The 15395-nt window shown below is 46.9% G+C and overlaps 1 protein-coding gene across 3 annotated transcripts in view; it reads left to right on the top strand.

The window, feature by feature from the left end:
- The window catches only part of ndst1b (N-deacetylase/N-sulfotransferase (heparan glucosaminyl) 1b), a 379285-nt gene that overhangs the window by 286780 nt on the left and 77110 nt on the right, over positions 1 to 15395 (top strand). For all 3 annotated transcript variants that reach the window (XM_085996019.1, XM_085996018.1, XM_085996020.1), the window contains 2 exons: positions 3756 to 3941; positions 4984 to 5112. In XM_085996019.1, coding sequence (XP_085852145.1) covers positions 3756 to 3941; positions 4984 to 5112 — 315 coding nt within the window. The remainder of the gene's footprint in view (positions 1 to 3755; positions 3942 to 4983; positions 5113 to 15395) is intronic.

Below are 15395 nucleotides of genomic sequence, written 5' to 3' on the forward strand. Positions count from 1 at the left end.
TTTGAGACAAAGTAGTCCACGAGCTACTCACACTTGTTGTCGGAGGTGAGGGTGGAGGAGACAGGGAAGAGGGGTTTAAGAAGCTGGTTAGCATTGGAGAATAGAAGCCGGGGTTTATCTTTGCATTCCAGAATGATTCTGGAATAGTGACCAATTTTGGCAGACGAGAGCAGGGCCCGATAATGCTTCATGTGGTCCAGCCAGATCTGGCGGTGAATGGCTAAATCAGTTCCCGCCATATCCGTTCAAGTCTGCATCCCTTGGAACGAAGATGAGGGCCGTACCAGGAGGAACAGCCAGGGTGAGAGAGAGTAATTGTTTTAATAGTGACTGGGGCATCAAAGCTGGTGGTGAGGGTGTGGTTGAGCAGATCGGTAGCTGCAGAAATGTCATGGCGAATGGAGGGCCAAAGGCTGGACAGTTGGGATTTCATAAGTGCAGCTGTAAGAGAGTTGGGAGAGAGTTTTTCCCAGGGACAGACACAGAAGGAAGTAGGGCTGAGGGAGGGTGGAAGGGGGATGTGGAGAGCGATACAAGAAAGTGGTCAGAACATAAGAAATAGGAGCAGGAGTAGGCCAATCGGCCCCTCAAGCCTGCTCCGCCATTCAATAAGATCATGGCTGATCTGATCCTAACCGCCAATCTACTATCACAGAACCATCTCCTGAATCTAACAGAATTAGACACACGAAATAGGAGCAGGATCAGGCTACACGGCCCCTGGGCCCGCTACACTACCCACAGGGCCATGTCCGATCCGAACCTAGACTCGTGTCCAAATTCCTGCCCGCTCCCCGTAACCCTTAATTCCCTTTACTTCTAGGAAACTGTCTATTTCTGTTTTAAATTTATGTAATGATGTAGCTTCTACAGCTTTTTGGGGCAGCATATTCCATGGACCTACCACCCTCTGAGTGAAGTAGTTCCTCCTCATCTCAGTTTTGAAAGAGCAGCCCCTTATTCTAAGACTATGCCCCCTAGTTCTAGTTTCACCCATCATCAGGAACATCCTCCCCGCATCCACCCGATCCAACCCCTTCACAATCTTATATGTTTCAATAAGATCGCCTCTCATTCTTCTGAACTCCAATGAGTAGAGTCCCAATCTACTCAACCTCTCCTCATATGTCCATCCCCTCATCCCTGGGATTAACCGAGTGAACCTTCTTTGCACTGACTCGAGAGCAAGTATGTCTTTTCTTAAGTATGGACACCAAAACTGTATGCAGTATTCCAGGTGCGGTCTCACCAATACCTTGTACAACTGAAGCAATACCTCCCTATTTTTATATTCTATCCCCCTAGCAATGAAAGCCAACATTCCATTGGCCTTCTTAACCACTTGCTGCACCTGCATACCAACCTTTTGAGTTTCGTGCACGAGGACCCCCAGATCCCTTTGTACTTCAGTACTTTCCAGTTTCTTGCCATTAAGATAATAACTTGCTCTACGATTTTTCCTGCCAAAGTGCATAACCTCACACTTTCCAGTATTGTATTCCATCTGCCAAATCTCTGCCCACTTACTTAGCCTGTCTATGTCCCCTTGCAGGTTTTTTATGTCCTCCTCACTCACTACTTTCCCTCCCATCTTAGTATCATCTGCAAACTTTGATATGTTACACTCGGTCCCCTCCTCCAAATCGTTAATATAGATTGTAAAGAGTTGGGGACCCAGCACTGACCCCTGCGGAACACCACTAGTTACTGATTGCCAGTCTGAGAATGAACCATTTATCCCAACTCTCTGCCTTCTGTTAGATAGCCAATCCTCTATCCATGCCAGAATATTACCCCCAAGCCCGTGATTTTTTATCTTAAGCAATAATCTTTTGTGTGGCACCTTGTCAAATGCCTTTTGGAAGTCTAAATACACTACGTCCACTGGTTCCCCTTTATCCACCCTATATGTTACTTCCTCAAAGAACTCCAGCAAATTTGTCAAACATGACTCCCCCTTCATAAAACCATGCTGACTTTGTCCTATTAAATTATGTTTATCCAAATGTCCTGTTACTGTCTCCTTAATAATGGACTCCAAAATTTTACCTACCACAGATGTTAGGCTAACCGGCCTATAGTTTCCAGCCTTCTGTTTACTGCCCTTTTTAAATAAGGGTGTTATATTAGCAGTTTTCCAGTCTGCCGGGACCTTTGCTGAGTCCAGGGAGTTTTGGAAAATTATTACCAATGCATCCACAATCCCTACCGCCACTTCCCTCAAGACCCTAGGATGTAAGCCATCGGGTCCAGGTGATTTATCTGCCTTGAGTCCCATTATTTTACCGAGTACCACTTCCTTAGTGATTTTGATCGTGTTTAGCTCCTCCCCCCCTATAGCCCCCTGTTTGTCCAGTGTTGGGATATTCTTAGTGTCCTCTACTGTAAAGACTGATACAAAATATTCATTCAGTGTTTTTTCCATCTCCATATTTCCCACCATTAATTTCCCGGTCTCATCCTCTAAGGGACCAACATTTACTTTAGCCACCCTTTTTCTTTTTATATAACTCTAAAAACTCTTACTATCTGTTTTTACATTTTTTGCTAATTTACTTTCATAATCTATCTTCCCTTTCTTAATCAATCTTTTTGTTATTTTTTGCTGTCTTTTAAAGTTTTCCCAATCCTCTATCCTCCCACTAGATTTGGCTACCTTATATGCCCTTGTTTTTAGTCGAATACTATCCTTAATTTCTTTACTTAGCCACGGATGGCTGTCTTTTCTTTTACACCCTTTTCTTCTCAGTGGAATATATATTTTTTGGAAGTTGTAAAATAACTCCTTAAATGTACACCACTGATCATGTATCGTCTTACCCTTTAATCTATTTTCCCAATCCACTCTACTCAATTCCGCTCTCATACCTTCATAGTCTCCTTTATTCAAGCTTAGCACGCTTGTTTGAGATCCAACCTTCTCACCCTCTAATTGAATATGGAATTCAACCATGTTATGGTCACTCATTCCAAGGGGATCCTTTACTAGGACATTTTTAATTAATCCTGTCTCGTTACACAGGACCAGATCTAAGGTTGCTTGCCCCCTGGTCGGTTCAGTTACATACTGCTCAAGAAACCCATCCCTAATACACTCAATGAACTCATCCTCAAGGCAGCCCTGCTCAATTTGATTTGTCCAATTAATATGATAGTTAAAATCCCCCATAATTATAGATGTTCCCTTATTACAAGCCTCAACTATATGTGCATGAGTGCAAAGGTAAGTGTGTTTGGTGTGCCTAAAGTGATTAAATAAGTTTTACATACCTTTACTTTTCAGCCTTCCTTCCTTTAGGTACCGGGAGTCCCTTATCTCACTGGCACAGAAAGCAGAATGGCTGCAAACTGTCAAAAGTGACAGCCTTCAGCTTTCTGTGCAGGAGAGATTTCTAACTGAGTCTGTGGAGAAGGACTCATGTTAGAAGTAAGACTGTCAGTGTTTGACAGCTTCAAACAGCTGTCAAACACTGATATTTCATCTGTCAAAACCTCTTGACAGATGAAATGTCAGTCTGTGACGTCACCTGTGGCCGGGTGGCCCTTAATTGGCCTGCTGAGCCCACTGGGCGGGCACAACAAGGTCAATCACGTTAAGATCGTGTGGATTGGCCGCATCTCGATGGAGGCGGGACTACAACCCCGAAAGTTGTAGTCCCGCCTCCAACCCGACTCCTGAATGAAAATCCTGCCTGTAATCTTCGTTTCCTTTGGATGGCCAATTACGTATCAAGGACTCTGTTTCTCTCGCACAGGAGCATGGAATCCCTATAGACATGGGCTATGCGGTGGCGCCCCACCATTCTGGTGTGTATCCGGTCCACATCCAGCTGTACGAAGCATGGAAGCAGGTCTGGGGGATGAAAGTAACGAGCACAGAGGAGTATCCGCACTTGAAACCAGCACGGTTCCGACGCGGGTTCAAACACAACGGCATCATGGTAAGAGGCGACTGATCACTGCCGCAGTGAAACGTTTCAACAATCTGTACCACCTTCCCCAATCGTGCGCTGTTATAGGCACGTCTGTATCTGGACATTACAGCCTCGATTTCAACTCCTCCCCACCCCACCCCGGCTTACTGCAAGCCAGGGGAGAGGGGTCAGTTAAAATGGAGCGGGGAGACTACTCACTCCTTTATTAAATTGAGGGCGGCCAGGACACCCGCCCCAAGGCCGTGCTCCGAAGGTGTCGAGGGGGCCCAATCTGTCACTTTAACCCGAGGCCTGAGCGGGGCGAGCAGTGACAGCTCCCCCCGCCAGCCCAATCCTGCCAGGAGCCGGAGCCGGAGCCAAGGCCGGGAGAGCGCCAGTGAAGTACGTACCTTGTAGACCAGGAGCAGCAGGAGTGCTGGGAAACGGGTTATCACACAGCGCTGCCTCCCAGCACCTTGCCCCCAAGTGCCTGTTAACGTGTGAGCTCTGAGAGTGGGCTTGTCAACCTGCCCCAGTGCAACACCGAGGGAGTCCTGCAATGTCGGAGGACCTGTCCTTTCAGCAATCGGAAAGGTCACGAACTGGGGCTCAAGCCTGGGAGCTCCCTGGCGGTCTGTGCAGCTCGGAGCCCCACTGGCCAGTGCATTCACCAGCCGAGTCATTGTGACCCTGTGAGATGAGCCCCAACGTGAAGTGCGGTCATGACAGTCACCGGCCGTTTGTTACCATGAGGTTGCCACTGCAGGCCCACCTGTTCCAGCCTCATTTCCATCTACCGATCCTCTGCTATTACAGCGGAGGGTGCCGGGTTTTAATTTCATTTTTACCAAAACTCTTGAGGCATCCTGTCAGGTGCCCCCCCCCCCCCCCCCCTCCCCTGGGGGCGGCTGTGCAATTTTCAATCGTAAACTTAACAATATGTCATTGTGGCTCACGGTCTTGTAAGCTGATCTGTGTTGCTGTGCCAGCTTCCCTAGAAAGGCCGACAGCACTGTCTGCAGGGAGATGGCAGCTCTTCGAGGCTGACTTTGTCTTTATTTTTGTGAAGGTTCTGCCTCGTCAGACTTGTGGCCTTTTCACACATACTATATTCTACAATGAATACCCCGGAGGGCCCAAAGAATTGGATAAGATTATTAACGGCGGCGAGCTTTTCCTCACTGTTCTCCTTAACCCTGTGAGTACTTGCACTTCCATTCCTACTTAGTCGAACTCCAGTAATTTGCTGAGTAAGGGACAGGAGATCACCTGACTGGCAGGCCTTGCAACATCAGCAAAATGTTAATGATATAATATATAAAAAACTGATATATAATAAAAAGGAAAGACTTGCATTTCTACAGCGCCTTTCACAACCACCGGACGTCCCAAAGCGCTTTACAGCCAATGAAGTACTTTTTTGAAGTGTAGCCACTGTTGTAATGTAGGAAACGCAGCAGCCAATTTGCGGACAGCAAGCTCCCACAAACAGCAATGTGATAATGACCAGATAATCTGTTTTTTAGTGATGTTGATTGAGGGATAAATATTGGCCCCGGGACACCGGGGAGAACTCCCCCCCCTGCTCCTCTTCAAAATAGTGCCGTGGTATTTTTTACGGCCAGACGGGGCTTCAATTTAACGTCTCATCTGAAAGACGGCACCTTCGGCAGTGCAGGATTCCCTCAGTGTTGCACTGGGGCGTATCAGCATTTTTCTGCACAAGTCTCATGGAGCGGGACTTGAACCCATAACCTTCTGACTCAGCGGCGAGGGTGCTCCCCACTGAACCACGAATGACAATAAAAAGCTGGCGTCAGTAAAAGTGACCATGACGCTGTCGGATTGTCGTAAAAACCCAACTGGTTCACTAATGTCCCTTTTAGGGAGGGAAACCTGCGGAGGGGGTCTTTCCAAAGGGTGGGGTGGCCAATAGGGCGTCGAGTCTCTTTCAGACAAAGGAAAGAGTCAGCCCACTCCCCATCCCTACCTTTGATGGACAAGGGGTGATTGGCTGGTCCTCAAGATGTCACACCTTTATGGCTGACCAATCATCGGCAGCAGAGGAAGCGGGCTGTTCCTCCAACTTATCGGGCTCTTGCTTTTTCTCAAGGCCTGCCTTAGCCAGCAGCTTCAGGACCTGTTATCTCCTGTTTTACAGACATTGACTGGTCCCAGGCCTGGAAATTCTGTGGCCCTATTGTAAAGACAGTGTCTTATCTAGTCCCAAGACCCGTTAGTCGATTCTCACACTGTGTTAATTGCCTGAAGGCAGAATGCTGCTTTTTCTCACAGTTTTGCAAAGCCTGACAAATTTTAGATTTTACCACTCCTGTATATTTGTTTGATTAATATGAAAAAGGTGATCATATAAAGAACTGTGAAAGTTACATATCGAAAATACATGTGGTACAATGAATCAAGGTGCAGGTGTGAGGTTATAACAAGTGCTCACAATCTGTTAGTTGTTATTTTTGGTTAATATAAAGGTGATTTCACAAACTACATATCCAATCCAGATTTAACGTGTAGTGGAATAGTCTTTCGCCGTCCTTACCTAGCCTGGGCTTATATGCGGCTCCAATCCCACACGAGGTCTAGCAAGCCACGCTATTGTATCTAGGGCCACTAGGGATGGGCAATAAATGCCAACCCTGCCAGCTACGACCACCTCCCGGGAGTGAATAATAAAATGAGTGAGGTGTACCGCCAATCCATTTAATGTCCAGAGCTGAGCTTATTTTTCAGTGTGATGTGCAACGAAATGTGATGGGTCATTTAAGTTGGAATGAGTCTGACTTGACAGTCCTGCTAACTGATGGTATCTACAGGTCCAATACGATAAAAACAAAACTTCAGCAACCGTTTTCTGTCAGGCCTGGACAGACTAGATGCAGGAAGGATGTTTATGATGGCCGGGGAGTCCAGAACCAGGGGTCATAGTCTAAGGATAAGGGGTAAGTCATTTAGGACTGAAATGAGGAGGAATTTCTTCACCCAGAGAGTGGTGAACCTGTGGAATTCTCTGCCACAGAGGGCGGTGGAGGCTAGTTCATTAAATATATTCAAAAAAGAGTTGGATATATTTCTTAAGGCTAAAGGGATCAAGGGATATGGGGAGAAGGCAGGGACAGGGTACTGAATTTGGATGATCAGCCATGATCTCATTGAATGGCGGAGCAGGCTCGAAGGGCCGAATGGCCTACTCCTGCTCCTATCTTCTATGTTTACTGCTGCTCCAGCTATGCAACGAATGCCTCGATTTGAAAGCCGTTTTTTGGAATCCGCTGTGATACAGTTCCATGCAACAGGCCAGCTTGGAATACTAGAACATAAGAACATAAGAACATAAGAAATAGGAGCAGGAGTAGGCCAATCGGCCCCTCGAGCCTGCTCCACCATTCAATAAGATCATGGCTGATCTGATCCTAACCTCAAATCTTCTATCACTCTGCATCCACCCGAACCCATGTGATCTCCCGGGAGAGGCGAAAAACCAGATAAAGACCCAATGGCCAATTTGGGAGAAAAAAATCTGGGAAATTCCTCTCCGACCCATCTAGGCGATCGAAATTCTTCCAGGAGATCACTCTGTCCCTATATTTTCTACAGTACTTACCTTCTGTAAAGGCGATCTCCACCCCAGCCAGGAACAGGAATAAAACCATCTCCTGAAATCTAACAGAATTAGAACACAGTAGGAGCAGAACAAGGCTACACGGCCCCTGGGCCCGCTCCACTACCCACAGGGCTATGACCATTCCGAACCCAGACTCATGTCCAATTTCCTGCCCGCTCCCCGTAACCCTTTATTCCCTTTACTTCTAGGAAACTATCTATTTCTGTTTTAAATTTATTTAATGATGTAGCTTCCACAGCTTTCTGGGGCAGCAAATTCCACAAACCTACCACCCTCTGAGTGAAGAAATTTCTCCTCATCTCAGTTTTGAGAGAGCAGCCCCTTATTTTAAGATTATGCCCCCTAGTTCTAGTTTCACCCATCATTGGGAACATCCTCACCGCATCCACCCGATCAAGCCCCTTCACAATCTTATATGTTTCAATAAGATCGCCTCTCATTCTTCTGAACTCCAATGAGTAGAGTCCCAATCTACTCAGCCTCTCCTCATATGACCACCCCCTCATCCCCGGGATTAACCGAGTGAACCTTCTTTGTACTGACTCGAGAGCAAGTATGTCTTTTCTTAAGTATGGACACCAAAACTGTATGCAGTATTCCAGGTGCGGCCTCACCAATACCTTGTACAACTGCAGCAATACCTCCCTGTTTTTATATTCCAACCCCCTAGCAATAAAAGCCAACATTCCATTGGCCTTCTTGATCACTTGCTGCACCTGCATACTAACTTTTTGAGTTTCGTGCACCAGGACCCCCAGATCCCTTTGTACTACAGTACTTTCCAGTTTCTTGCCATTAAGATAATAACTTGCTCTATGATTTTTCCTGCCAAAGTGCATAACCTCACACTTTCCAGTATTGTATTCCATCTGCCAAATCTCTGCCCACTTACTTAGCCTGTCTATGTCCCTTTGCAGGTTTTTTATGTCCTCCTCACTCACTACTTTCCGTCCCATCTTTGTATCATCTGCAAACTTTGATATGTTACACTCGGTCCCCTCCTCCAAATCGTTAATGTAGATTGTAAAGAGTTGGGGACCCAGCACTGACCCCTGCGGAACACCACTAGTTACTGGTTGCCAATCTGAGAACGAACCATTTATCCCAACTCTCTGCTTTCTGTTAGAGAGCCAATCCTCCACCCATGCCAGAATATTACCCCCAATCCCGTGATTTTTTATCTTGAGCAATAATCTTTTGTGTGGCACCTTGTCAAATGCCTTTTGGAAGTCTAAATACACTACGTCCACTGGTTCCCCTTTATCCACCCCGTATGTTACTTCCTCAAAAAACTCAAGCAAATTTGTTAAACATGACTTCCCCTTCATGAAACCATGCTGAGTTTGCCCTATTAAATTATGTTTATCCAAATGTCCCGTTACTGTCTCCTTAATAATGGACTCTAACATTTTACCAACCACAGATGTTAGGCTAACAGGTCTATAGTTTCCAGCCTTCTGCCTACTACCCTTTTTAAATAATGGTGTTACATTAGCAGTTTTCCAATCTGCCGGGACCTTTGCTGAGTCCAGTGAGTTTTGGAAAATTATTACCAATGCATCCACAATCCCTACCGCTACTTCCCTCAAGACCCTGGGATGCAAGCCATCAGGTCCAGGGGATTTATCCGCCTTGAGTCCCATTATTTTACCAAGTACCACTTCCTTAGTGATTTTAATTGTATTTAGTTCCTCCCCCCCTAGAGCCCCCTGTTTGTCCAGTGTTGGGATATTCTTAGTGTCCTCTACTGTAAAGACTGATACAAAATAATTGTTCAGTGTTTTTGCCATCTCCATGTTTCCCACCATTAATTTCCTGGTCTCATCCTCTAAGGGACCAACATTTACTTTAGCCACCCTTTTTCTTTTTATATAACTATAGAAACTTTTACTGTCTGTTTTTATATTTTTTGCTAATTTACTTTCATAATCTATCTTCCCTTTCTTAATCAATCTTTTTGTTATTTTTTGCTGTCTTTTAAAGACTTCCCAATCTTCCATCCTCCCACTAGATTTGGCTACCTTATATGCCCTTGCTTTTAGTCGGATACTATCCTTAATTACTTTACTTAGCCACGGATGGCTATCTTTTCTTTTACACCCTTTTTTCCTCAGTGGAATATATTTTTCTTGGAAGTTGTAAAATAACTCCTTAAATGTACACCACTGGTCATGTACCGTCTTACCCTTTAATCTATTTTCCCAGTCCACTCTAATTAATTCCGCTCTCATACCTTCATAGTCTCCTTTATTCAAGCTCAGCACGCTTGTTTGAGATCCAACCTTCTCACCCTCTAATTGAATATGGAACTCAACCATGTTATGGTCACTCATTCCAAGGGGATCCTTTACTAGGACATTTTTAATTAATCCTGTCTCATTACACAGGACCAAATCTAAGGTTGCTTGCCCCCTGGTCGGTTCAGTTACATACTGCTCAAGAAACCCATCCCTAATGCACTCAATGAACTCTTCCTCAAGGCTGCTCTGCCCAATTTGATTTGTCCAGTTAATATGATAATTAAAATCCCCCATAATTATAGCTGTTCCCTTATTACAAGCCTCAACTATTTCCTGATTAATACTCCGTCCAACAGAGTTGCAACTGTTCGGAGGCCTATAGACTACACCCACTAGTGCTTTTTTCCCCTTATTATTCCTTACCTCCACCCAAACTGTTTCACTATCCTGCTCCTTTGACCCAATATCATTTCTCTGTATTATAGTGATTCCTTCCTTTATTAACATAGCCACCCCACCTCCTCTCCCTTCCTGCCTGTCCTTCCTGATTGTTAAATAACCTGGTATGTTTAATTCCCAGTCATGGTCACCCTGACCGACGAGCCACATCATCACAGTGTTTCCTGCAGTTAAACATGAGGACGGTAAAAGTCTTCGCCTCCCACCCCCCCCCCGCCAAAAATCCGTACCTAGGCCACCGTCTCACGTTGAGACAGACTGGGCTTAACCCTGACATCCTATTCAGCTCTGAGCTGAGCTTCCGATGAAACGGCAGCTTCCATCTCCATACCTTCCCCTGCCTGCCTCAGCTCATCTGCTGCTAAAATCTCCATCCGTGCCCCTGTCACCTCCGCACTCCACGGGCCAGATTTTCAGTGTGCCATGAGGCGGGCTTTTAGGCGTGCGGGGGGCAAAAATCCCGAATTTGGGGGTCCCGACACCATCCCACCCAAAACCCGCCTCCACGTAAGTTTCAGGGGAGGCGGGTACCCGCCCCGCACTGGGACCCGCCGACCCGAGGCGGGAAGGGATTAGTGCCAATTAACTGCCTGTTAACAGGTAGTTAACAGGCAGTTTTTAGCCTAATCCCTATTTTGAGGGGCGTCGTGTGGGATTCCCGACGGCTCCAAACCACGCCAGGTTAGAGCAGGCGGGCCGTTGGGTTGAAGGACTTGGAGGGGTCGAGATGTCGGTGTTCAGGTGAGTGATGGGTGCATGAGTGCAAAGGTAAGTGTGTTTGGTGTGTCTGAAGTGTGTAAAGAAGTTTAAATTACATGTACTTACTTTAACAGCCTTTCTTCCTCGAGGCGTCGGGAGTCCATCACTCAGCCGGCACTGAAAGCAGAATGGCTGCGATCTGTCAAAAGTGACAGCCTGCAGCTTTCATTGCCGGTGTAAGTTCTAACTGAGTCTGCGTAGAAGGACTCAGGTTAGAAGTCAGACTGTCAGTGTTTGACAGCTTCAAACAGCTGTGAAACACTGATATTTCATCTGTCAAAAACTCTTGACAGATGAAATTTCAGTCTGTGACGTCACCTGTTGCTGGGTGGCCCTTAATTGGCCTGCTGAGCCCGCTGGGCGGGCTCAACAAGGTCAATCAAGGGAAAATCGAGTGGCTTGGCCGGACGTCGATGCAGGCGGGACTAAAACCCGAAAGTTGTAGTCCCGCCTCCTTCCCGACTGCTGAATGAAAATCCAGCCCCACGTTTCCAAAGATCTCCTGGCCGGCCCCCCATCCTCCACCCTCCATGAACTTCAGTTTATCCAAAGCTCTACTGCCCCCGTCCTATCCCACACCCAGTCCTGCTCCCCCATCATCACCTCTGTCCTTGCTGACCTACATTGACTCCTAGTCCCACAACGCCGCCAATTGAAAATTCTCATCCTCATGTTTAAATCCCTCCTTGGCCTCGCTCCTCCCTATCTCTATAACCTCATCCACCCCACATCCCCCCGGAATCCTTTGCCCCACCATTGGCAGCCGGGCCTTCAGCCATTAAGCTTCACATTCTCTCGTTCTCTCCCTAAACCCCGGTTGAAATCATCACAGACCAGGGGTCAATCTTAAATAACAACAGAAAATGCTGGAAAAACTCAGCAGGCCAGGCAACATCCGTGGAGAGAAAATAGAGTCGACGTTTCGGGTCTAATCCTTTTTCAAAACTGGAAAGGAAATGAAATAGATCGAAGGCAGGGCTGGGAGAGAAGTGAAGAGACATTAAGAGGTATTCAAAACCAGACGAGATGGTGGTAGGACTAGTGGAGACAAAAGACGGCTCTAGATTAGGTGTGAAATGTTCTGGCAGAATGAGAGACAGCTGCCATGTGGGAGAGAGAAAGGAAAGGGGGGGAAGGAAGGGCCAAAACAAAGATGTGGATAAAATATAAGTAAAAATGTAATCGGGGCCGAGGTTATGATCTGAAATTGTTGAACTCGATATTGAGTCCAGAAGGCTGTAAAGTGCCTAATCGGAAGATGAGGTGCTGTTCCTCGAGCTTACGTTGAGCTCGGGGCACATTGGAGTTCTATTACTCGATTATTAAATTATTATATTATTAAAATATTATTAAATTCCCACCTCTGGAAGCGGTGTTGCAACATAACCCAGGCACCGCACATGCCTCTGGAGGTTGCGAAAACCACCTCGCAAGATACAGGAAACTTTGGTTTATCCGGAGGTTGTATGTCCGGAAACCTCGATCTACCGGCAGGAATCAGGAGCCGTTTTGTTAGGTTTTTTTTTCTTCTCATTGCTTTGTTTTCAACAGTCGGGCTCTGGAAAGTCTCTCTGAAGCTGTTGCTAAGCTACAGAGACGCTTCCAAGGTACGGGCCGACTGTTTACAAGCTGTTGCTAAGCAACAGTGTTTGTTGTCAGATTCGGAGATGAAAACCTCCGTATGCTTCAACATTAACGCTGGTATGTCCGGCAGTTTTGATAGATCGGCAACAGCTCGGTCCCGTCGGTGCCGGATATCACAAAGTTTCCTGTAGTTTGATTGCCTGACTCTGGGGTAAAGTATAAGCTTGTGAGCGTGCAGTGAGTTATTCCGACTCCGGTCTCGGAATCGATTCTGCAATGTAAAGAGAGTGAGTTTGAATAGGTGCTCTGACGGTCACCTGGAGCAGTTCTGCGGTATGAGTGGAGTATTACATAGAATCATAGAATGATATAGCACAGGAGGGGGCCATTCAGCCCAACACGCCTGCGCTGGCTCTTTGGTAGCACTATCCAATTAGTCCCACTCCCCCTGCTCTTTCCCCATAGCCTGTAACTTTTTTCCCTTCAAGTATTTATCCAATTCCCTTTTGAAAGTTACTATTGAATCTGCTTCCACCGCCCTTTCAGGCAGCGCATTCCAGATCACAACAACTCGCTGCGTAAAAAAATTAAAATTTCCTCCTGTCGCCTCTGGTTCTTTAGCCAATCACCTTAAATCTGTGTCCGCTGGTTACCGACCCTTGATACGTGGAATTACATTGGCCGCGATGTTGCTGACCTCGGCGGGTCCATGGTGACGGATCCCGACCCCGCTACAGGCTCCATCCCGCTCTGTGAAATGAATTTCTCCTGATTGAGCTTGTTAAGCCCGCCCAGCGTGTTTCCCGGCCAATTAGAGGAAGCGGGTCTGGTGACGTCATTTGATGATGCGTCATCAGCCGGTTTCCTTAAAGGGACCATGACCAACTTTCTTTTGACATTCGTGCTGTCAGTGTTCTACAGCATTGAGGTGCTGCAAACACTGACAGTCACTGCACAGAGGTGCAGGGCTGCACCAAGGCTCTCCCATGACTCCCTCCATATGCTTGGAGGGAGTCACAGCACGCAGGGAGGTTGTCTTCCCTTCCGATGGATGACACCGCACCAGGACACCAACACAGCCTGGTTGCACATTGCAGAGGAGGGCACAAGCAGGGATGTGGTCAGGAGGACCTGGGTGCAGTGCCACAAACGTTTCAAAGATCACATTAGATCACGAAACGTGAGTACAAAGCCACACTCAACCTCATCCTGCTGTGCCACTCATCACATCCCCATCACTCTGCCTTCCCTACCCTACTCCTGCACATCCTTACTCACACCAACTTACCTTGCACCTCCACCCATCCCTCTCTATCAACATTATCACTTCCCCATCTCACTAGCCACCCCTCACACTCACCCTCATCCTAGTGTAATCATACCAACTAACAACACATAGGGTAGGCACTTGGGTGTTTTATCCAATGTTCATGTAATGTTTCTGTTAATGTGGTATCAAACATTCAAACCTGTATTTTTATTGTGTTCTTGGACAGATTTGTGTGCACCTTTGGAAGTTGCAGTGAATGGTGAGACATAACGGTACCTCCCGCAATGGTGATGAGTGTGAAAGGAATGGTTTGGGCATTGTAGGGATGCTTTATGGTGTTGGTGTGGGGTGGTGCCAACCTGGCGCATCATGTGCCAGCCAGGGTGTACAGCATCAAGTGAAGTAAATCTGGCCATGGCAAGGCCATCCCTGGCCTCCCGGGCAGCAGTGTGGTCAGGTGTTGATGCCCTGTGTCCTGTTGAGCATCAGGTGATTGCGGAGAAGGTTAGTGGTGTTAGTGCTGCTGGTGTGCCTGGTGATGCTGGTGTTGGGGCTGATATGGTGGGATTCTGAGGACCAAGGTGAGAGAGTATAAAGGGCAGCCATGCTGATGGAATAGATGGCAGGTGAAGTAGAGATGACAGAAGAAATCTGTCAATGATGAGAGAAGTAGTGAGGTCAGACTGGATAAGAAATAGGAGCAGGAGTAGGCCCTTCGAGCCTGCTCCGCCATTCAATAAGATCATGGCTGATCTTCTGCCACAACTCTATTCACCGGCCCTATCGCTATATCCCTTGATGCCATTACTCGTCAGAAATCTATCGACTTCTGTTTTGAATATATCCAATGACTGAGCCTCCACAGCCCTCTGGGGTAGAGAATTCCAAAGATTCACCGCCCTCTGTGTGAAGAAATTTCTTCTCATCTCAGTCCTGAATGGCCTACCCTTTATCCTGAGGCTGTGGCCCCTGGTTCTAGACTCCCCAGCCAAGGGAAACATTCTCCCAGCGTCCACCCTATCAAGCCCTGTAATAATTTTGTATGCTTCAATGAGATCCCCTCTCATTCTTCTGAATTCAAGAGAATACAGGCCTAGTTTACTCAATCTCTTCTCATACGACAGTCCCGCCATCCCAGGAATCAATCTCATGAACCTTCGTTGCACTCCCTCTATGGCAAGTATATCCTTAGGTAAGGAGACCACAATTGTACACAGTACTCCAGGTGTGGTCTCACCAAGGCCCTATATAATGGATGGAGACTTGTGTAAAGACTTGCAGCGTTCTGATTCTGTAGTGGAAATGCAGGGAGGGAGAGCTTGTGGATGAGGGAAGATATCTCTGTAAGGTGGGAGCTTTTACTTTACATTTGACGCTGTCAACTCAACAGCTGATTCAATGGCCACTGAACTCCTGCCTCAGCTTAACAGACGTGATCCCCGAGCAGCGAGGACCCCGTGGGCGAGCACGAAAAATCAAAAGGTGAGCTCAAATGTACTGAATGATAAGGGAGTCAAGGGTTATGGGGA

The sequence above is a fragment of the Somniosus microcephalus genome, chromosome 8 (assembly GCF_052327205.1).
Source record: "Somniosus microcephalus isolate GS21.2 chromosome 8, FLI_Smic_1.0, whole genome shotgun sequence".
NCBI classification, from domain to species: Eukaryota; Metazoa; Chordata; class Chondrichthyes; order Squaliformes; family Somniosidae; genus Somniosus; species Somniosus microcephalus.